At 40.3% G+C, this 26,711-nt stretch overlaps 2 protein-coding genes across 5 annotated transcripts; one reads left to right on the top strand and one right to left on the bottom strand.

The window, feature by feature from the left end:
- Window positions 1–803: 803 nt before the first annotated feature.
- Window positions 804–6,953, top strand: LOC110974384 (ferry endosomal RAB5 effector complex subunit 4-like). Its single transcript, XM_022225985.2, has 9 exons — window positions 804–825; window positions 1,577–1,690; window positions 1,961–2,094; window positions 2,237–2,348; window positions 2,866–2,967; window positions 3,228–3,370; window positions 3,742–3,847; window positions 3,985–4,030; window positions 4,373–6,953. Exons 3-9 carry the CDS (start codon window positions 1,972–1,974, stop codon window positions 4,479–4,481), a joined length of 741 nt encoding a protein of 246 aa, XP_022081677.2. The 5' UTR covers window positions 804–825; window positions 1,577–1,690; window positions 1,961–1,971; the 3' UTR covers window positions 4,482–6,953.
- Window positions 4,970–25,793, bottom strand: LOC110974383 (uncharacterized). 4 transcript variants are annotated; one of them, XM_022225981.2, is made up of 9 exons: window positions 25,616–25,793; window positions 24,324–24,437; window positions 22,147–22,452; window positions 14,301–15,118; window positions 13,810–13,949; window positions 11,597–11,831; window positions 9,378–10,274; window positions 9,043–9,175; window positions 4,970–8,366 (listed from the first exon to the last, which is right to left on the bottom strand). In XM_022225981.2, exons 2-9 carry the CDS (start codon window positions 24,432–24,434, stop codon window positions 7,959–7,961), a joined length of 3,048 nt encoding a protein of 1,015 aa, XP_022081673.2. In that variant the 5' UTR covers window positions 24,435–24,437; window positions 25,616–25,793; the 3' UTR covers window positions 4,970–7,958. The 4 variants fall into 4 exon arrangements, with proteins under 4 accessions (XP_022081673.2, XP_022081674.2, XP_022081675.2 ...); XM_022225982.2 differs by having other exon boundaries at window positions 25,646–25,790; XM_022225983.2 differs by lacking the exons at window positions 22,147–22,452; window positions 24,324–24,437; window positions 25,616–25,793 and adding an exon at window positions 18,826–21,827.
- Between the last annotated feature and the right edge of the window lie 918 nt (window positions 25,794–26,711).

The following is a 26,711-nucleotide window of genomic DNA, read 5'->3' as shown; positions in this document are numbered from 1 at the left end:
TCGAATTTCTAATTGTAACTCTTTTGATGTTTGTTGAACCTGGCATGCCTGGCCCACGTAATGGCAAAAATGCTTCAAGTGTCCATCATACTCATGATTGATCATGACGTGTATATTTATGTTGTAGAGGAAGGAATACATAAGGCACGATAGGCCTACATGTACCACGTCTGTGACTGTTTATGTGACATGACAAAGTAAGAGTAAAGTCGCATCCCACTCTTTCCTATTTTGAGGGTTCAAAGCATGGTTGAAAGTCATATTGAACTTGAAGTGGAGGTCAGTTTTGAGGTTTTGTAATATTTTGAAAGAGTATTCCATCTCCTTTTTAATTCCAAATATTTCACAGAATTATATATTTTAAGATGTCATTTTCCTTATCGTGCTACCTACCTGCCCACTGTGAAGCCTGGTTAGTTTTCACAGTAAATGATAAACGAGGGACCTGGTCATTACATAGTCATGGACATTAGTTTTTTTTATTCTTCAAATTCCAGGAAGCAGGCCTAATTTGCTAACACTTGAGGAAAATGACTTCGTTAATTTTTGTTTATGAGATTAAGCAGCAGGAGTATCTCTCAATCTTTTTGGCTTCATTTCTTGAATTGTGATCTAAACCACCATGCTTATTCTTCTCTTCATTCAGTTTTTCTCTTCATTATTTCCCACCCAAGGTTCCAGTCCCTGAGCCAGCTGATGGTCAAGTATTAATCCAAGTCAGAGCTTGTGGCTTGTCACCTGTAAGACTTGATGTCAATCGGGAGTTACAGCTGGACACACAATGTCTGCCAATCGGTAGAGAAGTTGCAGGAGTGGTCACCAAAAGTGAGGGAGCTGTTGAAGCCTGTTGTGTCTGATTCCATTAACCCAGATAGTCTTGAATCCTTGAATAGTTGGAGCATTCAGGATTTGTAGGAATTAAAAGTTCAGTTTGGCTCACCCCCCAAAATGAAAATTATCAAAAGTCAAATTACAAATTGCAAATGCATATACCATGAAAAGAGTAAAGGCAGAATGTTCCTGAACATTGAAAGTTTTGATGCTGATAGGTCAGTTGGTTCGTTATGACATTCATGGTAGAAACAGGTAGTGTTCTCAGGTTGGCCAGGTTTGTTGAATGCTGGAGAAGGCTTTTCCAGGACATAACTTCACAGCTGTTTTCAACTGGAACAGGAAAATAGTTTCAATTTAAACAGATTGGATTTACACTCGAACTTTCCAAGCATTCTGAAATTTTAGCCACTGACCCAAATTTACTTCTTACACTTGTCAGACATAAACTTGTTGATTTATTTCAAATCTTTGTATATTTCAATGTTCAGTCGCTTTGACAGTTTTCTAAATTGAAAGTTAAGAAAGAATGCATTCACAAATTCTCACTGACTGACAGAGGGGTTTAGCACATCTGCATGCCCTGAGGTTCTGTGAATGACCGCAAGAGGGCGCTATTTCCTGAAGCAGGAGGCTGACTGATGAAAGAAAAATCATGCTCTTATGACCTCAGTAATTTGAAGTGTGGTGCATGTAACCGTTGGCTTTGTGAATTTGAGGCATGTTTGTCACGGTTGTTTTATAGTTGGCGGAGGGGTGACAAGATGCAAAGTTGGAGATGAAGTTGCTGGCGTGCTTCCGGTGGACAGCACTTGCTCTGGATGTGCAGAGTATTGCGTGGCCAGCGATTATGACATAGGTAGTCTGAACAATCTGAGAAATATGAACTGGTTTATTTTTAATCAATTAATGACTGGTCAATTTACTCACTGTTTAGAGATTTGTCTGTTCCTTCAGAATTCAGAATACCTGCACAGCAATACCAAAGTTAGGTTCTGTTAAATGCTCATCATTGGTCTGGGACCAAGACACAATGCTGGGAGTACTCTTTTGCATTCAAAGAAATTCAAAATCACCAGGCTGTCATAGACCTGTGAATTGCATCACTTGACCTTTGGCCTCTCTTTAGTGATCAAGCCAATGCGAGTGAGTTTCCATGATGCAGCAGCAGGTATAGGAGATGCAGTGAGAGCGTTCACAGTCTTGCATTACCTGGCCAGAGTATGTGCTGGGGACACAGTGCTAGTCATCAATGGAGCCAGGGTGAGTCGACCTTTGACCTCTACTCATGATAGGTCGGACATTTTTATTCTATTGAACCATTGATCAGTTTGGGGTAATGCAGTACGAGAGTTGTCAGCGTTGTTCCTGAACTCTTTCAGTATCTCTCTGGTTTGTTTTCCAGTCAAGTGGAACAATCACTATCCAACTAGCCCAGCATTGGGGAGCCAAGGTGTTGGCCACTGCCTCCTCAAAGGAAGAAAGCATCTTCCTAGAAAGTTTCAAGCCTGAACTTGGTAAGATTCACAAACAGTTATTTGAGATACATGACCACCAAATTAAACTTGGTTAGTCAAAAGAGTGTATAAGTAGTCGGCATTCCTGGTCAACATTGTAGCATACAGATTTCACATAATGTTAGAAATGCCAAACCAATGCTCTGGTGTAAAATGGAAAGTTAGAGACACAACATATGTACTGTCAACTTGGTTTCCGGTTTGTAGGTTATTTTGTATAGGTGGCAGTAGCTATGATCTAGTAGACAGAGGATTATGGGTTCCATTTCTGCCTGTGAGCTTTCAAAAATACCGAGCCTATCGTGCTACATCTAACCCTGTCCTTGATGTAGAACAGTAAACCTCTGTACTGATGACGCCACACTGTGTTTTAGTGTGTGAATTCCTATGGTGCTCAATGGACCATTGACCCCCACTCGCTCCATAAGAAAGCACGTCATCAGCACATAAGCCTATCCCATCCCAGAGCTCCTTGATGGAGACAGTTTCACATGTAGTGTTGATTCTTTCCTCTCAGCCCAAGTGATAGAGACGGACCAAAGCAAGAAGTACGCTCTGATCCAGCAGTGTATCGAAGAGACAGGTGGGCTAGGTGTGGACTGCATCATTGACGATGGAGGTAATAAGTCATTGTTGCTGGGTAGGTTGTGGAGATGACAGTGGTGATGGCAATGACTATGACTGAGTGACAGGTGGGTCAATGATAGTAAACAGTAAGGGTAGCCTAGACAGTGAATGCATACCATACACCTGTTATCTTACTGTTATCTTACTGAAAAACACAAGTGGCAATCCCCAGTGACAGTGACACCAAACAATGTCAATGGCAGCTAATTTTCATCAGATTCGTTTATTGCAGTTTCACAATCTTTCTTCTAGTGAGTATGTTTCCCAAAGATGAGGAGGACCCTGCACTCAGTCCAAGGAAGCAGAAGAAATTACGCACCCTCCCTACCAAACATGAGGTCATCTCAGCCCTAGGGGTAGGGGGTAGATGGGTCACATCACAGACTGATCTACAGGTAATATGAGAGGTCATCATAGCTGAATTGCCTCAAACATGAGGTCATCTCAGCCCTAGGGGTAGGGGTAGGTGGGTCACATCACAGACTGATCTACAGGTAATAGGACAGGTCATCATAGCTGACTTGCCTCAAACATGAGGTCATCTCAGCCCTAGGGGTAGGTGGGTCACATCACAGACTGATCTATAGGTAAGAGGACAGATCATGACAGTTGAGTTGGGTGGTGGTCACCAGCCCTGTTAAACATGAGGTCAACTCAGCCCAAGGGGTAGGGGTAGATGGGTCATTCAAGCCAAACTTGAGTATGACTGACAACCATATTTCAATCGCAATATAAATTGAGCCTCCAATTCCAATTTCACTTGTAGATTGATCCTCCTGATTCTCAGCTACTTCACATGAGGTGTGCCAGTGTGTCTTACCTCAACGAAGCTGTCTGGAACCTCTCCTGTGGTCAGTTGGGACGTTATCTTCGTATCCTTGACAACCAATTTTAAGATGCTAGATTTTTGTTGTTAGTGTTTTTCTTTTACCCTTTTGTGGGCCTAATTAGTTTCTGCTGTATCGTGTAGTTGGATCATTTTGTATTTCCTTAACATGATGAAATTCAGACATTCTTCAAAGTGCTATTGATAAACTTGCAGATGGGGTTCTAAGGTGAGATGCACCTCAAGTAGAATTGAAATAGTGCTCCATAATTTGATGAGGCTCAGTCAGAATGATAACCTTTTTGCAAGCTGGATGGAATTTCAGGCTATTCATGGTGAAAGACAGCAATAAGTGGAAAGGTTTTCAGTAGCACCAGGCATATGAATAAATCTCTTATGAGTATGTGTGGTTCTGAAATGAAGCGGGAGTATACTCTTCTTGCAAGCTGTTCTACATCTGTGGAGGGAAGTGACTAGTATTAGTCATCATCCATCGTTCTGTTTGAGTCATGACTGTCACATGACTTCCTCCTGGATATGATTCTCAACTTCCTTCTCTTCCATCTTACAGACCAAACATTGCCAGCTGCATCAGCTTGGATGAGGCGTGCCAGGCCTACAGTAAACTCCCTTCACAGACGATTGGCAAGACTGTTGTGGAAATAAGCCACTGTCCTTGATAACATCTGACAGCTGTTGCAGTCCACCGAGAGAGATATATCGCCAAGTGAAGCTGCACTTCAAAATCATTCAGAAATAATGCATACGGTGATGGTTTTTAGCTGTCAGAATGTTCAAGCATGCAACTTGGACTTCGACAAAAACAAGGAAATTCCAATCTTTACAAGACTTTGTAGTGCTTTTCAAGTTTCAATGGCATGAGTGTGAAGCGAAACAAGGAAATCAGCTGATCCAAGGGAAAGTTGCAAGCCTGAATGTACCTGTCCAGTAGAATTTGGCTCCTCAAATAAAAAAATTGTGCAAAGTGCAAATGCAGCTCTTCAAAATAGGAATAGGCAGCTAGGTCTCGGGACAGGTTGATGTATAAACATTCACCCTCCAGGAAATCCTAGAACCTTGTTGGGCTTGATATGGTTTAAGTTACTTGCTGTTTCTGGATTATACATGGAAAGAGAACCCCTCCCCCAACAGAAGAAAAGTCACTCAGTACATTGTCATTTTGTTTTATTTCCTTGGTTAGTTTTTGTAATGAAAACAATAAATTTTGGCAGTATGTCATGCACAAAGATATTACAATGGTCTTTATTAAATGTACATTTAACAAAACCGTGAAAATTCAACAAAAAAATGAAACTAGTGATACACTTGGTCTCTAGAAGGTGGCAAAACATCAAGTATTTACAAAAAATGCAGTTACAACGTAAAATGAGCACAACTGTACAGACATGCTATCAATTACACACACCTAACATGCACAGATATTAAATTAATTCTAGCATCAACGTACAAACTTTGCAATTAAAAATACTTCTGAATTTTCACGAACTAATAACTAGGAACCCTATTGTTAGCACAGCCAACAAATATACAGGGTGTTGAAGAAAAGTAGACATATGTCCTTACTATAATTTTAGCAGTTTTTTCCTTAAACATGCTCCGTTTTAATATACATTGATGCAGTAATATACTGTACATTCCTGATCACACTCAACGACTCTTGGCCTTGAATAAAAAGGCAACACTGGAGGACACGGCTCTTACAAGAGATCATTGTGATTCCTGCAGACATCTCTAAGAAAGAGAAACGTTTCATAATTATGAAATGGCCAGGCCCAAGAATGGACAATAAACTGAGTTGCTATGTGGGGGCGGGGATTGACAAGTGTTCCTCCCCCCTCTCCCCATGCCAATGTTCTGGGCCCAGGGAGAGCATTTCAGGATTCTACAAACAGCAAAATTGTACGCTGTGTCAAGTGATTTCTATCAGTTTGTGGTCTGCACCAAGAACTCTAAACAAGTGCTGGTTCTAGATTTCATAGATGAACAATGATTAATTAGAATTGTTCAGACATTTGGTGACTAACATACTGCTCCTTTTTACCAGGTCTGAGTATGTGCGTGTTGTTCTGAGCATGCACAATACCTTGAGTAAGGACCAGTGTGTTTGCTGCCACCAGTGTCTCAAAGTCTCTCATTGGTGTTAACTTCTGTATTTTCAAATACAAACTTGTGAACCCATTGTAAAAAACAGAGATGAGATTGAGACAGTGGTACACATGGAAATCTCATTACGTGTACATCATCGTTATCTGATATGCAATACTTATTCATATACAATGAAAAACTGGGTTTTTCCCAAACTTGCCAATCATTCCGTGGAATTTCAATGTGCTTTGATTTCCAAAAAAAAATTTGTAATTCACTTGTTTGCCACTGCACCGAGACAAAGGAAAATGGGATTTCCTTCCTACACTTCAAAATGGATTGGACCAGATTTCCTCAGATGCTTGTAAATGTGAGCAATCCTGAACTATAACCTTGAACTATCTCCTTTTCATTTCTTAATGAAGTGATCTTGCATACAAACATTTGTATTTGATAATCATATATTATGATTTGTGTAAGCACTCGAAAATTGCTGACCATTTGATCAGAGCAAATCCTATGCTACGACCCAGGAAGTTTCTGTAGTCATGCAAACAAACTGCCATTTCATTTGCTACTGTAGGTGAAGGGACTGTGCTCTAAGTGCATGACTGCTTCATTCTTGCTGAATTGTGTCCCCATTCCAATTTTTTTATTGAACCAAAATGAACTTTAATAACTGAATCAGATCAGCAAATGGCTTCCTTGCAAAGCTCAAATCATTTTGAAATTAATTCCAACTGTTCCTTGAACTTTACTTTGACCTAGAAAGTAATGCAGCCTGCGTCCAACAAACAAGGGGATCCACCCTGAAAATTTCAACAAAGCCATCACTTATTTCCTTGTACTGCATGTCCCAGAACTTTCATTTTCATTTGTATTGGAACAAGTCTCTGTGAAAGTGATGAAAAATGAGGGAAAAATTTTGAGGATTGTTGAGGTTATTTTAAAGAAAGTTCAAGGGAACATAAACTGCATTGTTTTACAACTGGTTGCAACGTACATGCGATGATAGAACCAGGAAATAAAAGCTTTTCTTGATAATATCCGCCGTTCATGACTCCTTCTTCCTGTACCGGCTCACCAGTTCTCCTGTGCAGTTTAAAACACTGACCATATGGGTTTGGTTACGGATGATGATTAAAATTCCGGTCCAGAAATCCCATTCCGTATTAAATGGAACGGTGGCCAAATTTGACAAAGAAAAGTGCCTAAAACCACCTTGCATCTTAATTTAGCTCCGACTCTTTTTTTTCCCCCTGTGGTCGTGCTGTTTTTGATAACCTGAAAGTGGAAGCTACAATGTAGGCTGGTGACAGGCAGAGACCAGACTTCCTGTTATATGATCTGTGAATAGGATAGAAATCACCAATGCTACGGATGTGGTGTCACAGTGTGGACTCGCAAAAAAAGACAAGACAAACAGCATGTCCTTGGATACAACCTGTGCATACTCACTTAGTTTCCTGTTCTAAGTCCCACGCTGCATTTTAGGGTTTCGGGTGCTAGACTTTTCAGTCATTTTGGCCAAAAATACAGGCGAGGAGGATGTAAAACATTGAACTAGGAACAATCTACGTTCTTAAGAAAGCATGTCTAAAATTTAATGGCAGCTTACATTGTAATTGGCACAACCAGCACTAAGCTTTGATTGTCAGGGCAGTGTTGTCTTGAAGGAACTTAAGTAGAAATACACTACAGATCTTTTCTTTTTTTTTCTCCTGGATGCACTGAAGTAATATGTGATAAATCACGAGGTTTTACTTGATGAATCAGTGTGGCTACTGTCCAGTCATTATGGCCAGTGGACACACTTCGGTTACTAAACTTACGGCTACTGATAATGGGTAGCTCTAGCTTAGAAGCCACAACCTTCTTTATAAATGACAGCCACTAACAATGGTCACAAATAGGCTCCCAGTTGTGATAACAACTTTTACTTTTGGCAAGTTGGCCAGTAACACTCAAGATATCAGGGTCAACAGTCGTGTTCCCTGAAGGTACTGAGCTTAAATGGCCAGTTGAAATGGCCTAAAGGTGCAGTGAGTTGTTTAAGTGTTGGTGTTCATGTACATGATCAGATTACTGGGATTAGTTTCATGCGGATGTCTTTGCATGACTGCTTTGACCTGGTCCACGCCAAACCGGCTGGCCAGGTTGTTGAAAATATACTTGCGCTGTTCCTCAAACGACTTAACTGGCTCCGAGTTCCTGTGAGGCGGCACATTTTCTGATGTGGATCTGCTACTGCTGCCGGTGTGCCATGCACTTGCCATCGGCACTGGACCTGGGCTTGGGTAGTACGGCTGGGGAGTCAGTTCGTTCTGTGGGTGGTACCTTGGGGGTGAGGTGTGGTGGGCAGGCGGATACATCATCTGATCTGAGCCGATGCCACTTTGCAATGAACGCTGGGCAGCATAGATGTCACTGCTGTGATAGGTCATGGGTTGACTGGTACCCTGTGCAACAAATGCAACCAAACTCATTTTAATTTCACACATTCACTCCAAAAGGAAAGGACAGTAAATGAATGGGCAACTCTTTAAAACCTGTTACATTTATGAAAGTTGTACTTTCGTTGAGCTCAACCAATGGGAACTACTTTAAATATAAATTCATAAATACCTCAGACAGTCTCTCTATTTAACAACATGAAACTAAACCATGTATTAACATTTGACTAAATCACACACTGGCACCTGGATACGAGACAGTTAATTGATTCTGATTGGCCAAGAGTCTGTGTGCACATGACTCGCCACGCACGCCAAGTCCATACAAGGAAATTCTACCGGACAACTTGTAAAAAGAACATACCATAAAATAGACGGGGGTGTTCAGGAAAATGAAAGTAAACTTCTAGAACAAGATTGTTGGAAATCCATCATATATTGACTTCTTTCGACTGGCTGACGAAAATGGTATTTATGAATGGAAATAACTATGTGCTTGGCCAGTTTTAAATGCAAATTTAAGACCGGCCAAGCACGTATTTATTCCATTATTCAGAGTAGCATAAAAGAGAATCAAGGGTTTCTAAACACAATGAAACTAAATCTGACTTTGAACTTCTCACAACTAAACTCTTTAAAAAAACCTAAACAACAATTGGCAATTGTAGGTTTCTAGACAAACCTGACTGACATCTCCATGGTGGTTGTTAGGAAGAGGTTGAGGGAGCCCTGGTAATGGTTCTCCACTGTGATATTGCCGTGGTGACTGCCTGTATCCATAGTTTGGTTGTGGTTCTCTTGATAACTGCATTCCACTGCAACAACAAATTGTACAAATTTACTTGATTTTTAGATGTTTAAATTTCTTTTCAGATCAGACTGTGGTACTGGTCACTCTGAGGCTGGTATTTCTTTGTTAGAAAAAAACCATGATAGTTTCAAGAAATCATAAATGTGTGATGCAATTTTATTTTGAAAAACTCTGCAAAATTTCTTTAAGAAATGGTGATATCTTACCTGGAATCCTGGAGCTTCAAACACTGAAAGTCTGACACCAGGTCATTGTGTGATGGCCTCCTCTCAAAACCCATTCCAGAGGGAGTGTGACTCAATGATTCACCAGATCCATACATGAGTTGAGGCATGGACATTCTCTTAGCAATGAGGGATTCCTCTCTCTGGGGATACCCCCTCTCTATTGGACTTGGGGAAGGGTATCTTTGCAGTGGCATTGTGAAAATGTCCCGTTGGGTTTTTCTATCTGTTTGCTGACAGAAAGCCTGCTGAGGTGCAGTGTGGCTTGCTCGTCCAAATGGGGGACTTTTCAAAGATTGCAATGACACCTGACTATGAAGCTGGGCTACTCCTGCACTCTGCTGATACTGTTGCAAGTCTGGTGTCCCGAATGTCTCATCTGTGGCTATTGAGTATGGTGAGTGGGATGGGACTTCTACTGTCTGGAAATGATGCGGGGAACCAGGCGAACCAGAGTTAGTTTGCAAGGCACTTGACTCGGAGGCATTTCGTCCACCCCTTTTAGGGCTTAACTGTTGGGTACTAGGACCGGGGAGGGGAGTTGTGTGCCATTCAGGCATTGGGGAGGTCTCCCTCTGTGATGGATAGCCAGGAATGGGTGCAGATGCAACGGAGGAAAACCTTGGGCTACCACTACGGTCAGAGCTTAACTTGGCCTTCTCCTTGCGGTTCTTGTCCCGTTCTTTCAGAGTCTCGCTGATGGATTTCATTGGACGGTTGGGCCGGTCGGCATGGTAATATTTGCACTTGTTGCCATAGGTGCATTTCTTTCCATAGGGGCAGGCCTGGGGCAGGTGGTCTGGCATTGTGGGCTTCATACGCAGGAAGTTGTCCAGGCTCGGACCACGTCTACCGAGTGGGTCATCTGGAGGCATGAATCTACAATGAAAAGTGAGACCCAAAGTTGGATTTAGTGTACAGCAGTGATGTCTATCAGCTTACATGATTAATCTCATCCGGCAGTTGGTACAGCTAACAATTTTTACTATTCTCTGAAGTTTAATACAAAATTAGAAAGTTCCTATTTGTTGAAGGAATGAGAAAACCTACACCAAACAGCTCTAACAGACAGGAAACAGACGTTCAGAACAGAATTATGTATGACTGAACACATATTTTAATCAAAAGGTCAGAAATTCTTGGGGACTGCTTTAAACCTTTTCACTTCAAGTGTAGGGAAACAAAGGTCTCTGAAATCAAACGTCGGCCAACAAAATTATTTCAGCATTAAATAAGTAGAAGGCAACACTAGATGATTTTCTTTGCCTTTGCATAGAATTCTGCCACAAACTGTAGCTGGGTATGCACAATAGCACTAAACACGCTTTGAAAGGTCAAGAACTTTTATTTCACTGAATTGATTTTCCAGAGTAAAAATTCACATCAACAAGGAAGTGATTCTGGATAAATACACCAACGTGGAATTCTCCATGCATGAAGAGAAAAGCGGTTTAAAGTGTCCAACTCATGGGAATATTCTTTCAAAATAAAGAACTGTATCTTCTTTATCTCTTCTATCTTCTACGTTGCCAACATACAAATTCTTCAATCTTCTTAATCTTTTTACTGTCGATATTTGTGAGGTTGCCACTCCCTGCACACCTAATCATTTTTTGCCCTTTCAAACATTCCCCTTTTTGCTGTTGGGTAACCCAAACCAGGAAGTCCAACTCAAGCAGCATACATGGAAACTGAGGAAACGATGGAACAATGACAGGGCTGAGAGCCAAGTATAGTTGTGGACTGATTCACACTAAAAAAAAAAAAACCCCGCAGGGATTTACCCTCTAGCACTTCCCTCAGGCACACACTACTTTACAAAAAATTCTTTTTGGCCCAGCACACGGGTAATATCAGCAACCACTGTTTACAGGTCCTCAATCAGAGGCCAACATCCGATTATTTTTGTTCATTTACATGAAGAAATAACAGCACCAGGCACTGTTATTTCTTTCTTCACATCCAACTACACCAAGAGCCTACCAGGACAAAAATCCAATCATAGAAACTGTGTCAGAGGGAAACATGAGTGAACAATTTGTGTTGTAAATAAATTACACTTGTCATACAAATTGTATTAGAATCATTGTTTTGGTGCAGCAAATGCAAGCTCTGATCCCCGATTTATACTTGGATATGACCACGGAAAAATGACGGAATGACCTGACATGTAAAGAAGGAAGCCCATATATTGGACTTACTGATCATTGACGAATGAGTACATGAGGAGTCGTTCATCAATGATTTTACGCCATTCAGGCTTCTCATTCTGAATGTCTCGGAAGTGGTCGTTAGAGACAATGATGCCATCCTCCTGTTCTGCTGCCTTGACAATGTAGCGATCATCGTAACAGGCGATGCGGCGACCGTTGATGCGTCGGGATGGAGTCCAGACAACAAAGTTACGTTTCTCCAAGTCGATCAAGATGTTTTGATCTGAACAGTCAACAAAGAAAAAAAGACGAAATGTAGATATATGTACTGTTAAATTTAACAAGAAGCACACACGTGACATTTGAAAGCTGAAAACCTAGCCCTCTGTTCACCATACTGTGGTTTGATTTACCCTGAAATCTGGTTTTTAAAGCAAGCATTTAGGTGCAAGTTATGTAATGAAGGCTGGCATATACATATTACTTCCTTCTGTTATAAAATGACTAAACTGCATTTTTCAGAATAAAGACTGTGGCAGTACATGTACCATATTCTGAGGAAGTGTCCGTGGTTTTTAAATCCAAGTTGACTAATCTTTGGACTTGTAAGTGTTTGGATACTTGGTACATGGATATCCTTTTACGGTGAAACTGCTCATCCATGCCAAAAAATCTCCAAATAAGGAAATGCTTAACAAGAAACTCCTCTTGACAATGATGGCACACTGACAACAGTACCAGAAGAACTTTGACAAGCTCAATGGCTTCTGCTTTTGAGGTTTCAACCATTGCGGTTTTCACAATGTTCATGATAGCGAACTGTACAGGTTAGTCAAGGGAAGTCAGGTTTTTTCTGGGTTTTCTTGTCAGAATCAGGTCCCTCTTTTATTGTGGGTTTATTGTTTGTCAGGACCCAGGGCTGCAGTGGGGGGGGTGTTCTGTGTAGCACACTAGGCATTGTACAGTCAACAGTGAGAACAAGTGAGAACAAGCGCGGTCAAGGTTGAGGAAATTTGGCTTAGCAACAAGATTTACTGCTCATTACAAAAATCCAAAAGTTTAGGCACTTTATACATTTGAAATAACATCGTGACATCTACAATTCTGCATTATTTACAAGTAAACCGGCTTAAAAAATGAAGTAACAATGAAATTTGCAGAATAGGTACAGCTAGGTATCCCGCAATAACCCAACTACATGTACCACGTTTGGCTGTCTTTCATTTGGTACGGACATGGCAAAAATCTAAAGACATTCGTACGAAGATGGCAAAAAAGATAAAGACACTCGGAATGAACATGGCAAAAGAGAGAAACAAAAACCCAAGTAAACTCAAATGTGGAAATCCCGTCACTGGAGAGACTGAGAATGATGTATTGTCTACCAACCACCATGGTGTCACCATGGCAACTTGCATTCAAAACAAAAGCCCAATACTTTCAGTTCCGTTTACTTTCCTGCTCCTGTCTGCATTTCTGTAAATGAGTGTTATCAAATCTCAAGCAACTCAAAATAGCTTATGATGTCAAAACAAACTGGCTTGCCAACAGTTTCTGGCATGGAGCAAGGCGCACACAGTGAAAAGGTTCAGAGTTGTTCCTTTTGGGCAAATGTTGGCAAAGAAAAACGAAGTTTGCAGTGGGAAGTGCATGTTTGATATCAAGATGCTATCCCAATCATGATTGGTTAGACAGAATTGTAAAATTACACAGGGAAACAATCATAACAACCATGAAACAAATTATGACAATCAAGAAATATGTAGAGGTCAATGTCTTCTTCCATTATGAAAAAAAAAGTTAAAATTCCTTATTTAGAAACAGTCCGCACTTTCTGCAGACACTTCATCTGATATGAAACACAATTACACTTGTTCATATTCTTAGGTCTGAAATTATTGCTTCATGAAAGGCCAACAACATTAATGAGTCCTGACCCGACTGAACCAACAAGTGACTAATATGACACCGCTGGTTGGTACCAGCTGGACACTGGAAACTTCAATGAGTGCAGTTACATTATTAGTTTTTTGGAACATGAAAGTGCAATATAATTATAGTACAGTGTATAAATTCCATTACACATGTGCGTATATAAAGCAATAAATAATTTATACATTATAATTACACATGAATATGTAATGCACAGTGTAATGAGTGCAGTCCCTTAGTTGCTCGTTTTACCAAATGCATAAATCTTTCAGGCAGATTTCAACAGGTACATAAAAACAGTGACAAATTCAATGGAATTTGAGGCTTACCTGTTATTGGCGTATCTGGCTTAGAGGCTTCCTTCCTCCAGGATGGAACAATCACATAGATCTTTGTGTGTCCCCTTCGGTAGAACCAGTCAACAACTATCTGGATGCCCTTGCAAGCAAAAACATCCTTGTTACCAAAACTGTTGGAAAAATCAACAGACAGGGAAAGAAAAAAAATGGTGCATTTATGTTGTGCCAGGAAGGTTTCAATGAAACATCTTTACCATGCCAATGGTCTCGACTTTTACAACTGTGTTTGTTGTATTCTTGTTTAGATGAAAATGAACAAGTGAGATGAGACTGATCTAACGAGTGTTGAGGCTCCAAGGATGCCTTTGAGGGGAGCGACTGTACATTTTCCTCAGCTTATGTTTTTGAAACCTTTTTGTTAAGTTTACTCCAGGAACAAACTTGCCTATCACGCCATGGGTTTCAAGGCTCGCAGGCAAACATTTAAAAAACTGGCGTTGATTTATAAACTTAGTGCTTACCTCATTGCCACATTACTACCATCAATGATGATGGGTCTGAGATTGTTGGACTCATCCTCGGCTCCGTCACCTGAGGGCAACCCGTCACTCATGTCCCCTGATGTCCTTGTCTCCTCCTTCCCAGTTTCCTCTATTTCCTCTAAGTCAGTCTTGGTGGGCCGCTGGTTGACCAGGGCCCCCAAGATATCATTGTGGTCTGCATTTGGACCCAGCTGCTGCAAGATTGAGTGCACCTGCTCCTTAGGGAAGCCTAGTTTCTGCATGCTGCTGACAACACTTGCTGTCTTGTCATCCCTTGGAGTAAATGTCTCTGCGGTCTGTGGGGCTACGGGCACACTCCGTGGGATAAGTTTAGGTGAGTGCCGTGCTTGCTCTGTATTCCCGACTCCAGAAGAGAGTGAAATATCAGGCAAGTTGCTCACAGTGTCCCCACTGATGGTCCAATTATTCTGCCCAGTCATACAAAATCTTGAGGCGGATGAATCTGTTGAGTCAAAGTTATTCTTTAATGAAGTGTGCTGTGGGGATGGCATGTGTGATCTACCAAATGTCTGGTCATCTAGGTTGCTCTCAGAGGAAAAGTAGTCCTCTCTCTCTTGTTTCAAGACTTTGTATTCCTGGTCAATAAGAGATCTGGCCATTGCCACATGTGTCTCATCACCACGCAGGATAAGAGTATCTCCATCCCGGTCTATCTTGGCCTGAGTCTCTGCAGAAATGCCATCAAGTTTGCCTTCTAGCAAGTCTCCGAAGCCAGGGGGTAACCTCTCCTCAATCCTGAGTTCATCCGACCCTTGGCACAGGTTAAGAATGTAATCCTGAATGGGACGAAAAGGAAGTCAACTCAGGGTTAGTCATCTGTTTTTATCACCTCAAGTCAATTTCAAATCAAGACCTCTAACAAGTTTAAGTGGAACTTTCTTGGATGTTTATGGTGGCCTGCAGAGAACATGGACTTTACACCACACCTCACATGTTTGCTTTCAATTCTATTTTGCCGCATGACAAAAGGTTTCATCACACTGCTGCACTTTTCCAATGTTAAATTTTTTATGATCCCTTCTCTGCAAAAGTAAATAATTGCACTGTACACGTCTAAAGCAACTCTACCACCTGACTCACCTTGTGATTAAATTCATGAAGTTCAAAGATTACCTCATTCTCCATATCAAACATAATCAAATGTGCACTACAGCTTTGTCAGGCTAACATGTAATGTGTTCCTCCCTGGGATCCACAAAATGACTGTTCTCCACTGAACACAATCTCCACAAATATATACCGATGCAACAGCCCAGGTTTTGGGAATCCCAAATTGTAATTTTAAGATCAGGGGCGTGCTTCCTGCTCCCTGGGCATGTATCCCCAGCTTGCTCGACACCAAAACATTAAAGGATTTCCAATGAGACAAGAATCCATGGACATGTTCTGAACTGTCGCTAGACAAGTCTGCTGTTGTCAAGGTGGGTAAAGGTTATATATAGGCACGAGGGATAGTTGAACGCTGCGAGGGGCTTACACAATCACCAACGGGGAATTCCCCAGTGACCCTGTACTGTACAGTCTGTCTTCAGTATGGTGGACTGTGGGTGTTGTGTGTGTGTACATGTTCATGTATACATTGCGAATTCACCTCAGCTTGAACACAGCAATGTACAGTACAGTACCCATACATATGTATGACTTATCATAGGAAGTGGTGCATGATGACAAGGATGTACACAGTATGGTGTACCCACTATCCCTGTGTGTACATGTACATGCAAATGTACACGTACATGTACAGGTGTATGCATTCAGTGGACATGTACATGTACATGCACCTGTATGTAGTTAGCACTTTCCATGCTCTTAAAACATGTAGAACCATAGAGTACTGCTCACTATGCATTACAGCCCATTATAACTCCTTCCATTGCAGTCCTAACCCTAAACCTCCAGAAAAACAATGAATAAAAAAGTCACCCAATTAACCTCTAGGCATTCCAACTATCGGTACATGTACATGTACAGACCTTCCTAAATCTTCAAAAACCACTGTCCAAAACACCAATGGCAAATTCTTTATTCTTTAACTTTCAAGGAGAATGAAGTCCCATACATGTACCGGTACAGGTGTAAAAGTAATAATGGCAAGGCTCTACCTCAATCTTTCAAAATCCTATAAAATCCTATAAAATGGAGGAAGGAATGGTTTGGATGGATGTACCTTGGTCAAACATACACGAAAAGGACGCACAATGCAAGAGTACATGTACGTAAGCCAACATATCAGGAATGAAGTAAATTGTATTAATTGACAAATCTTGAAGTTCATGTTATAATACAATGAACGATTCCCTAAAATGTGAGCAACTCTTCCTGTCAAAGACAGGTAACGTGGTGTAAATTAATCTGAAAACTGTGGACGTTCCAACATTCGTTTATTTCTATAACTAGGCAGAAGACCAATTAACACAGAATTTAATCTGATAAAGTTATCAATGATTCACATTACCCTTTTAGACGGAGCCATGCCTGAAATGGACTTTGAATGCTGCAACACGCAAATAAGCCCACGGAATTAACTTCCCACCTTCCACCAAACTTCTGAAGTTTTGATGGCTGAGGAAACATTTATATTGGATCCCCATAAACGTAACACATGACACAGGAAACTGAAAGTGAAGCGTGGTTAAATATAGAACTGCAACGAGTAATACATATCCCCGGTAATAACTGTGACTCGGCTTCAGAGGCTGCTGACGTCATACTAGACAGGCTGGCACCCTTCTTGTCAGTTGTACTGATATGTGCGCTGGGCGAGCAAGGTACTCTGCCGTCAAGGTGAATGGGTGAATACCATCACTGGCTGATAACAATAGCTGAAGTGAGGTCAGTGGGTGAATAAACACAGTCACGGGACAACGACTGGGCCCGGATTTTACAAACAACACCAAACGGTGACTAAAAATTACTGAAGCTGTAAAGAGTAACACGGAGTTCTTTTATACACTTTCTCAATTTAGAAACTGACAGTATTATATATACCCTGAAAGAACAATTTAATGACCAAATTTACTTTTCCAGTAAGAAAAAAAAGGCCTTGAATTTTTTTTTTAATTCTATGTCTTCACTCACACAAAAGTTGATGATAATTTGTATTATGAATGCAAGTGATGGAATGGATAGCCTTTGCTTTTACATTATAACCAGGGACAAAAATATGTTTGTGTTGAAAATTCAACAAACAGGTGCATGGAAATATGACCTACATGTACTTTGAAGCATTACCTGGCCTGTGTTACTTGAAAAAGATCGACCCATTCTTGCTATTACACGATACATTGCATGCCATAACCCTGTCCACCTAGGCCGAGTTGATGAGACAATGACGGTGTAATCTTTCAAGGGGCTCTTATGATGGGTATTTTTTGTGGCTGTTATATTCATGTCCAATGGGCTGGCAGCTTTGATCAACATCATGTGACCACAGGTCCTTTGCAAGTCCTTTTGTATTGATACTGAAAGTTTGGTGACAGACAATAAATCTCTTTCATTTTGAACAATGCCTGGACACAACATTTGCCCAATGAAATACTTTCACTCAGAGTTTAAATGTGGTAAAGGTGTGCAGCTATATGAAAGAATGGAAAAGCACAACATTCCTCTGTATTTTTTTCAAAAGCGTTGGCATTCCAAATACACCACTGGCTCAAAAAATCACTTAATTATAATAATAATTTATTGACTTACAATTGTATATAGCGCAAATTTTATAATACACATATACATGTAATGTATCTTCAATTCCCCTTTCTATAAAACATTAACATGAAATCATATTTAACAGAAATTAATAAAACAAAAAGTAAAAATCAATTCAGAAGTATTACAACATTCAATGAAACTCAAATCAAAAGAATCAACACACAACCCCCTCACAAAAGAATTCTGACAAGCAGACAATGTACGCACCCTCTTAACATCGAGCACCCTGTGATCCCTTCACACCGACACCCTTAGGAATTAATAGAAGGCCTGCTTGAACAAATACGTTTTCAATAAGGTCTCAAAATGTCTTAATTAATAAGTAAAAAAATGTATATCTTTGACTTCAAAATTTTTTCTACGGCAAAAAGTAACTGTTTCTGAAGATTTCTAGGAGTTTTGAGAGGGTGAGCGACAGCCACTGAATCTTGTGTAAGTAGGACTTACAACTCCAACTTTTCTACACAAGGGAAAAAATTGCAACCTTTGAAATGCTACATATACATGTATATTATTATTCCGGTATGAAAACATTGGCCATGTGTGTATGTTAGATGAACTTGTAGCAGTTACCTTTTTGGTATTTAGGGCCTATCATAGGTCATTTCACATTAGCTATGCATTGTAAAGAAAATGAAAATCTACTTACTTTACTTTCATTTCAAACACGCAACTTTCTTATTGTCCACTCACTTACACATATTCTGAATTAACTATTAATAGCAGTGAAGCCAGAAATTGCTTTAATTTTTCTAAACATCACACCTACACATACCTGATCTCTAAATGGCCAACTTCCACCAGTTAAGTCCATGGTATTCACCATGTTGTGCTGCAACTTGGAAAACTTCATCTTCCAAAAGTTAAACCTGCTCACTTCAAATGGTTGGAATCCTGGTCTACTAAGTGAACACACAGTCAATGTAGCTTACTTTAAAGCTTTACACAAACCCCAAGAGCATTTATATGTTCAAGTGTAACCATAGGTTTCTGAAATACACAGCGAAATAAACTTCCCCAACATCAAGGTCACAGTGGGCGTTTTGACAATGAATTCCTTTCACAACAATACGCTTCAACGTTTTCCTTGACGTCATTCCAACTGTCAAACCTGGCTTGCCCTGCAGTATCACTGTACTTGTGCATAACATCCCTTGCTGGTATGCTAGACATTTCAGATTTGTTGACTTCTGTTTTGGATAGTTACCATGGTTTTCACAAATGCCAGATCTTTGTCTTGTACAGTAGACTTGCTCATTTTCCTAAACTTTTCACCCTTTTATCACCCAACTGTCCTCGAGCTATTACGTCAAACAATTCAGAATTTCACATCTTTAAATTTCTATTGCACATTCCTTCACACTGCAGGTGCCATTTTGACACACACTGTCAAGTTTTCTTTCCCCTATTTACCATCCAATGATTGTGTTATCATTCATGTAGCTCTTATTGTGACCTTACCAAGAGTTCATGACCTGAGTGATTTAACCTCCATTTCCAGGTTGCTCTAGAACGTAAATAGTGGAACTGCATATTTCCAGTGTTTTTTTGTTTTTAAATGATAGTGTACAGGTATATTTGTAAAGAACATGTAAATACATACATGTACATGTACATGCATGTATGCACTACTCTTGCTACATCAACTGCACAATAAAGGACCTCATACTATACTATACATCAATATTTATACGCTGACTCCTACGTTGAAATTTTGGATCCACCCACCCAGAATAAGGCAAGCTTTGAGAATTTATGCAATCACCAGGTATTCCTGTGAAAGGATCTGTACACCCACAGCAGATGTACTAACGGTAGTCCACGGTAATTAGAGATATATGGCTGACCAAATCAAGGCAGTTAAGCCCAGATTCTTCATACTGTACTAACACAGGATGTGCAGCACATAATGATGTTGACAAAAACAGTTTTTTGGTCATTTTTTTAGAAGTTCAAAGCCTACAGTTGCATTCATTTGCACTTGAGATATCACACACTGTCAGATTCAGGGGGTCAAATCAATTTTTCTTTCTTATTGGATTTTGGAATGACTTTGCAGGTTGAAATTGTAAAATGCTGCACGTAATTGATAAAGGTTTCTGATAGAGAAAATCTTATGTAAGGAAAAGAAGTTTGATGTTCATGCTATGCTTTTGCAACATTGGGAATTCTGAAGGGCATAACTACAAAGCTGCACAATCACATTTCAACAATGCATTTTAAGAAGCAATTTTTACTAAAATTCAAGGAAAAATATACAAAATGAAGGACAGCAGGGGGCAAAGCATTTTTTAATATAATATACATCCTGAGCATTCCAGCTCTTCAGGTGCGATTGATGCAAGATCTGTAAAGTTATTTCCTCATTTTCAAACACATATACATGTAACACTGAACCAACTCAATTTTCTGTGAATTTAGTTCTGTACATGCATGTACAATTTTTTAATGGCAAACAATGACAGATTTCCTCTGGTCTGGAAAGCCAACTACCGGTACTTGTATTAGTTCAAACTTCCAGAATAAATGGCACAGTTCATCACTTGGCAATGACAAGTTGGAAAAAAAAAACTTCACCCAAAATGTTGCCCTTTCAGTACTTAGCATGACAGTAAAAACTTAAGATAGTGAAAATGTGGAAAGAAAAACAATGGACTGGTGCACAAAACAACCTGCTAATTATCCCTCATCATTCACTTATTGGCTGGTGCCAGTCTAATCTCAGGCTCTAAAACTGAAATCCCTAATCTTCATCTTTCAGCGCAAAATGTAGCAGAAAAACTGTGAAAATTGAATTGAAGCCTCAAATGAAACTTGTGAAATACTTAAGATCTTGACTTACCAGGCAGTCCTAGAGTACACGGACATGGACATGTACCAAGACCCAACCCTTCATGTTTTCCTAATCTTCGCCATTACTACTTTGCCAATTTACCATGTTGCCAGTTTACATGTACCACTTCGCCATTAGTCACTTCACCGATCTGCCTCTTTGCTCATTTGTAACTTAACCAATGTACAAATTTGCCCATGTGCTCTTCTCTTAAGACATAAATATCATTTTTAGACTTTAAGTATGGAATAACCAACATTCCACGCTCCTACTCCAACACAATGCCCTCCAAAAAGTGACAGAATATCCTTTTGTGCATTTATGAGACCAAGATGAACACAATCGCATTCTTCAAGAGGCCTAGATAAACCAAATGGGCAAAGTGGTACATAGGCAAAGTGACCAACATCGTTTACTGTCATTAAGATCAAGCATGCAAAGGAAATTCTTTAAAAAAAATAGGGGAAATCCAAAAACCACACAAGACAGTGTTTTCCAATTTGCAATGGCATATGCAAGACATTAAAAAAACAAGGAAATCAGCAGATCAGAGGAAACCTGGGAAAGAGTTCCATATACGGACGCCAGTAATTATTCCCTACAGTAACCTATTAGCCATCGTAAAGCAAATGAATGTCCAGAAAAGTTCAATTTAGGAGGGAAAAAACAAGTCATTTACTTATTTTTCAGACCTGTCCCATAGTATTTGTGCACAGGGTGTCAAGTGGCGTCGGTATATGGAACTCTTTCCGAAACCTGACATGCATGCACTGAGTGAGATGAAGGCCCTGCTCTGGGAAATGTGCTTTTTCATAATAAAAATTTTTCTTAATCTATGGAATAATACTGCACTAATTAACCCATGACAAAATAATTTCAAAATACATAGATCGTAGGCCTCGGTCTTGGCCAAATTCCCCACACTGACAACTAATTCCCCCCCAAAAAATTGTGTTTTGTAAGTAAACAACTTGGTTTTTTTCTTCCAAAATTGAACTTTTCTGGACATGTTTTTACTTTCCGATGGCTAATTACTGGCGTCCAAATATGGAACCCTTCCCGAAAATTTAATCATACTTAATTTAATATTTTTATATTAATAATAATTCACAGGTTGCAATAAATCAAATGGTCAGAAAGTTGAGAAGCAAAACAATGCACAGTTGCACACATTTTTACATTTTTGACCTATTTTACTCGTTTAAACATGTTATCACAACTAATTTTTTGTTATACAAAAAAGACTTCTTCAAACTGTCCTACCTTTGCTTGAGCAGTTCTAGCGGGATCCCCCTCAATCTCCACCCACACCTGCTCTGACAATCTGTCCGTCGGTGGTAAGCCGCCCACATGAACGGCCGAGTCCAGCTCATCGATGCCACCGGCCAAGCGAGCCGCGTTCCCCGCCTGCTGCTGGGGCTCTGCGTAACTGCTCAGCTGCACAGCTACCCGGAACTCCGCCTCGATCCCTGGCCGATGTCGCTCCACCAGCTGGTGGTTTGTCCTACTGACAGCAAACTGCGCCATTTTCCCCGACGTCCTGACATCCGTGGGAGACAAGATATCCACCTTGGCAGCGGTGCAAACGAAAAATCAAACAAAACTTGATGAAACGACAGTTCATAATTTCGTAAACGTTCGCACGACAGGGCCGTGTCATCTTTTCCGTGTATTTTGTTGCAAAATGACATGTAGCGCATTGAATCGGAGTACGAATTGATACGTTTGGTAACCAGTGAATTACAGCACCCACCCAATGTGTAGATCTCCATGCGCCAAATTGACTGAGTACCAGTTCGCACGCTGATATTAAAACGTGTAGATAAAACTTCGGATGGATCATCAGCAAAGAATTTCGAATTTTGTGGAAGTCTTTCTGAACAGAAATATCAGCGCTATTATATTTTGAAGGGATGGTGGCTTCATTTTGGTTCTGAAAATTCATACAAGATCACGATATCTGCAGTATTTATTGGCAAACGATTTATCCTGGCATAATTCCCTTGAAATTGGCATCCATTTTAGAGTTCAGTGAAAATGCATTATTTCTATTTTGCTTTTGGTCAATTTATTTCTGTGATAATGGGCCCAACTGAGATCGATAACGATGTAACCCGAAAATACCACGGCTGCACCTGTTTGGTGCAACTTTCTCAGCGAGCGCGCAAACACCTTTCTTCATAACACACACTATACGTAACACACAACATTAAACGACTGTCAAAATTTCAAAGGTTAAATTGCAGTTGAATTGGGGAGCAAATTATTTCTTTCAATCTCCGTGTGTCCACATATTAAATAAAGGCCAGGCCACTAAACCCGGATGTGCTCTCCCAACAACGATAAGCCATGAACCTTTGGCATGTCAATTAATGGAAACTGCACGGCCAAATACATTTTGTTATTAACCGAAAGAAAAAGAACACAATTACTCTGTTTTACGCAGACAAGTGATTTCATTTCTTTCCATTTTCAAACGTTTACTCAAATTAGCGAAGGTATTTTTTGTCGTTATAAAGAAGACACACAATCCTCCTTAAAAGTCGCTGATTGAAAATCCCTTTAATTCGTGTAGTCATCGTTGTGAGCTTTTATGGACGTGTAGATGGCGATAGTGCGTCGTGATACGGACGATGCAGGATCCGTTTTGAACACGGATATTCTAAATTATTTCCCAATAAACCTCCCCCCTAGTCCGTAGTGTGAGAAGGGGGAACCGTTTCTTAGCAGCCTTGTAGGAAGATTGAATTTGATTACTTAATGCAACTTGCTTTTGCCCTATCATGGAGGAATCCATGGTCCTACAATGTACAAGAGAAAATTACAAGATAACTTGATTGCATTGCAAGGCCCTGACCGTCGAAAACATTAGGACGAAACTTTGGGATGGGAAAGGGATGGGGGTATCTGTTTATCTTATGTTTCGAAAGAAAGCAAATGATTCACTTAACCGTTCCCCCTAAAATTTGCGTTTGATTGAATTGTTTTCCTGTTGTGTCCAAGAGTCAGATAAATTCTTCCAGGGGCGATACAGTTGGGTAAAGTTGGCCCTGCCAAACGAGTTCTGAATGCCAAAGCAAGCTTTTTTGTCAATCAAGCAACATCCACGGCAGTTGAAAATGTTATTCAGACCATATTCTAGCAACTAAAAATATATGCGGAATTTGTAGCTTTCTGGAAAGCATTTTCCAAGAAGCAAACAAGCACGGACATCGAAAATTCTGGATTTGTGTAAGTTAGCCGGCCACAACGCTTAAAAACCGGCAGTAGTCATGTGTTCATAATGTTCCAGAGCAAGGCATATAGTTCCTGAAATGACTTTGCATTAGATTTGCGAAGTTTTATTTATAAAGCGGGATTCGATATTATCATTTCAAGCTTGAATGGATAGGACATATCAGCAATAAATTTATGCGATGTTAACAAATTTCTGAACTCACCTTGGTCGTTCCAAAGCGACAAGCTTGATCTTGAAAGTGGTAATTTCTGTTCGTGCACTGCTTCCCCGGTGTCATGTCTGATGATACTATCAAAGTGTCAAAGTGTTTCATCACCTGTGGAGTAATAAGTTTTTACTTGTATATATATCGTTGATTAATCGATGATTCACTTTTGGGAAGTACTAAGCATAACCCTAGTTAGGTAACATTGTCCAGTGGGCCCTGTTCTTCAATTAGGTGGGCTAAACTCTGTACTTGCTTAGTGCCAGGAACGAATCGCCCACGTGATGCCCTGTTGACTGTGCACCATGGAGTAAATAGGGCATATACCAATGAATGATTGAACACAATAGACGTCTATGCTTTGTAGGAATGGGACTTAACAAGTTTATCTTTGTTCCTTTCAAGGTTTCTCAAATCGTGCTTTGCTGACCACAATGCAATCTGTGCCGACCTTGCTTCTTTAAACTGTGCGCATGCGTGGATATTGTACAGTTCGGTGGACTTCATATTTGTTTCATAATTCATTTATTATTATTGGTTCTTTACATAAATGGTGCCTGGGTGCACCTGGCACGACCATTTTGCCGGTGGCTTGTATAAGGTGACCGTGTAGAGCCACTCGGATGGAGGTCCATTTCAGTGGGTCATTGATCCGATTTATGACGGGGAATACCCACATTCTTCCCATTTCCCGGTCCGCCTTGTTTATCAACAGACTCACTTCGTGTCCCCTTTGTTCGGTCATGATGCAGTTGTCTTCTATTAGACGGGAGAGGGGGTAACATTTTGTGGCTTTTTTTTGGGGGGGGAACACTGTGTACGCAGCAAACGTCGTTGACATTATCATTGTATCATCCTTTCCAAATAAAGTACTCCGATAATTTCAAAACTGCTGGAGGAACTAGAAATTACATCAAGAAAACAAAGAAGTAAACTAACAATACTTTCCGTCAGGTTTCTCTTGATGAAAACAAGTATACATAAAATGTAATAGTTCAGTTGGTTACAAAGAGCCGGAGCCCATATTCCGGCAAAGGACAAATCAGTACGTCGACAGCGCAGACAAGTAATATACACTTCACAGAACTAGGATCATTGCGGCACAACAGGGGTGCATTCGAAGCAATGTCAGAACTAAATTTAGTTGATGGTCCAAGAGCAAAGGAAATCACTAAGATAAAGAGACATCCCAAGAAACGAATGTTGGCAAATGCCTCGCCAATTTGGTAATAGATTTTCCGAGCTACAACTAAAGAGTTCACACATTGCAACAACACGGGGAAACTCACCCAAACAGCATCAACGACATAAACACAGACCTTAAGTGGCGTGTCATTTTGTCCAAACTATCATCCGACCTTCTCTAGTGATGATTATACAACTTTGTCACTCGATGTTCGCAATGTTGTGAGGCTCATTCGATGGTAGTTGCTCGATTACACTGACGACGATCAAATACCAAGAATTCAGAACTGTACGCAGCTGTGTCATACAGTGATTCACTGTCGGACGAGGTCACGTGCTAACCTAGACAGCATTCATGTACATGTACGTGTGGGCGGGCATGTACATGTACAACGTTCATGTATATTGTTTGCCCTTGGAGCCCGGTCATACACATTTCATCTCATCGTTGGCGTTATGGATTAGTAACTTTGTGTCACCTTTTTTACGAGGACAGATTAATGTTTTGAAATCGCGCTCATGAGGACATGGTATTTCTTTGTCTTAATTTTCGAATGAATTGAAATGCGAATCGATCAAAATTTGGGTTTACGATTCTTTTCACAATCTGATGGGGGGGGGGTCTTTTGAATAATGATGGTAACTCCATTTCTACCTTCTCACTCCAGAATTGTATCCCCCGTCCTTTTATTCCGTAGAAGTACAAATTGAAAAATATCAAGCAAGCATATCCTTTATCCTAAGTTTGTGGTTGCCTTTTCTTGATTGCTTTTTAGTTCTATCACTTTTAGAATGGCATTAAATTCAATGCAGCTTGAGGAAAATGCACTGCTCGTTAGACAAGATATACCAAGAATTTTCTAAGAACTTTTATTGATAAGAAACTCCGATACCAAGGACTAAAACAAGTAAATGAATGACACTGTACTTTGTAGCAAAGATTTGATTGCAAGGTTGGGTGGGGTGGAGCGCTGTGTTGGACTGCAGTTATAAGATTGAAATCTTTGACCTTAAATCGAGAAAGGATAATTTAGAGGGTGGAAATAAACTACATTGGAGGTGAACTGGATTAACGAACATCTCGCTAAATTGCAAAGATGTTGAACAGGTAACGGAGAGTACGTTGTCCAGCATGTTTTCCTTTTGAGGGCAAGGTCAAGGGTTGTGCTTTTTGGAATGATTCCAATTCGCAAACAATCG

The sequence above is a fragment of the Acanthaster planci genome, linkage group LG15 (assembly GCF_054643075.1).
Source record: "Acanthaster planci isolate LZ-2023a linkage group LG15, COTS_SCS, whole genome shotgun sequence".
Classification (NCBI taxonomy): Eukaryota; Metazoa; Echinodermata; class Asteroidea; order Valvatida; family Acanthasteridae; genus Acanthaster; species Acanthaster planci.
The sequence above is the reverse complement of the archived record's forward strand: the minus strand, read 5'-3'. Positions and strand labels throughout refer to the sequence as shown.

Bases quoted from the DNA above. Each gene is read 5' to 3' on its own strand.
- LOC110974384 (XM_022225985.2), top strand. From the start codon at position 1,972: ATGCGAGTGAGTTTCCATGATGCAGCAGCAGGTATAGGAGATGCAGTG. The intron at 2,349-2,865 runs GTAAGATTCACA...CTTTCCTCTCAG, and splicing joins AAGTTTCAAGCCTGAACTTG to CCCAAGTGATAGAGACGGAC. The intron at 3,848-3,984 runs GTATCCTTGACA...GATGAAATTCAG, and splicing joins TCAGTTGGGACGTTATCTTC to ACATTCTTCAAAGTGCTATT.
- LOC110974383 (XM_022225981.2), bottom strand. From the start codon at position 24,434: ATGAAACACTTTGACACTTTGATAGTATCATCAGACATGACACCGGGG. The intron at 22,453-24,323 runs GTGAGTTCAGAA...ACCGCTGCCAAG, and splicing joins GTCGCTTTGGAACGACCAAG to GTGGATATCTTGTCTCCCAC. The intron at 13,950-14,300 runs GTAAGCACTAAG...TTTTTCCAACAG, and splicing joins GGTAGTAATGTGGCAATGAG to TTTTGGTAACAAGGATGTTT.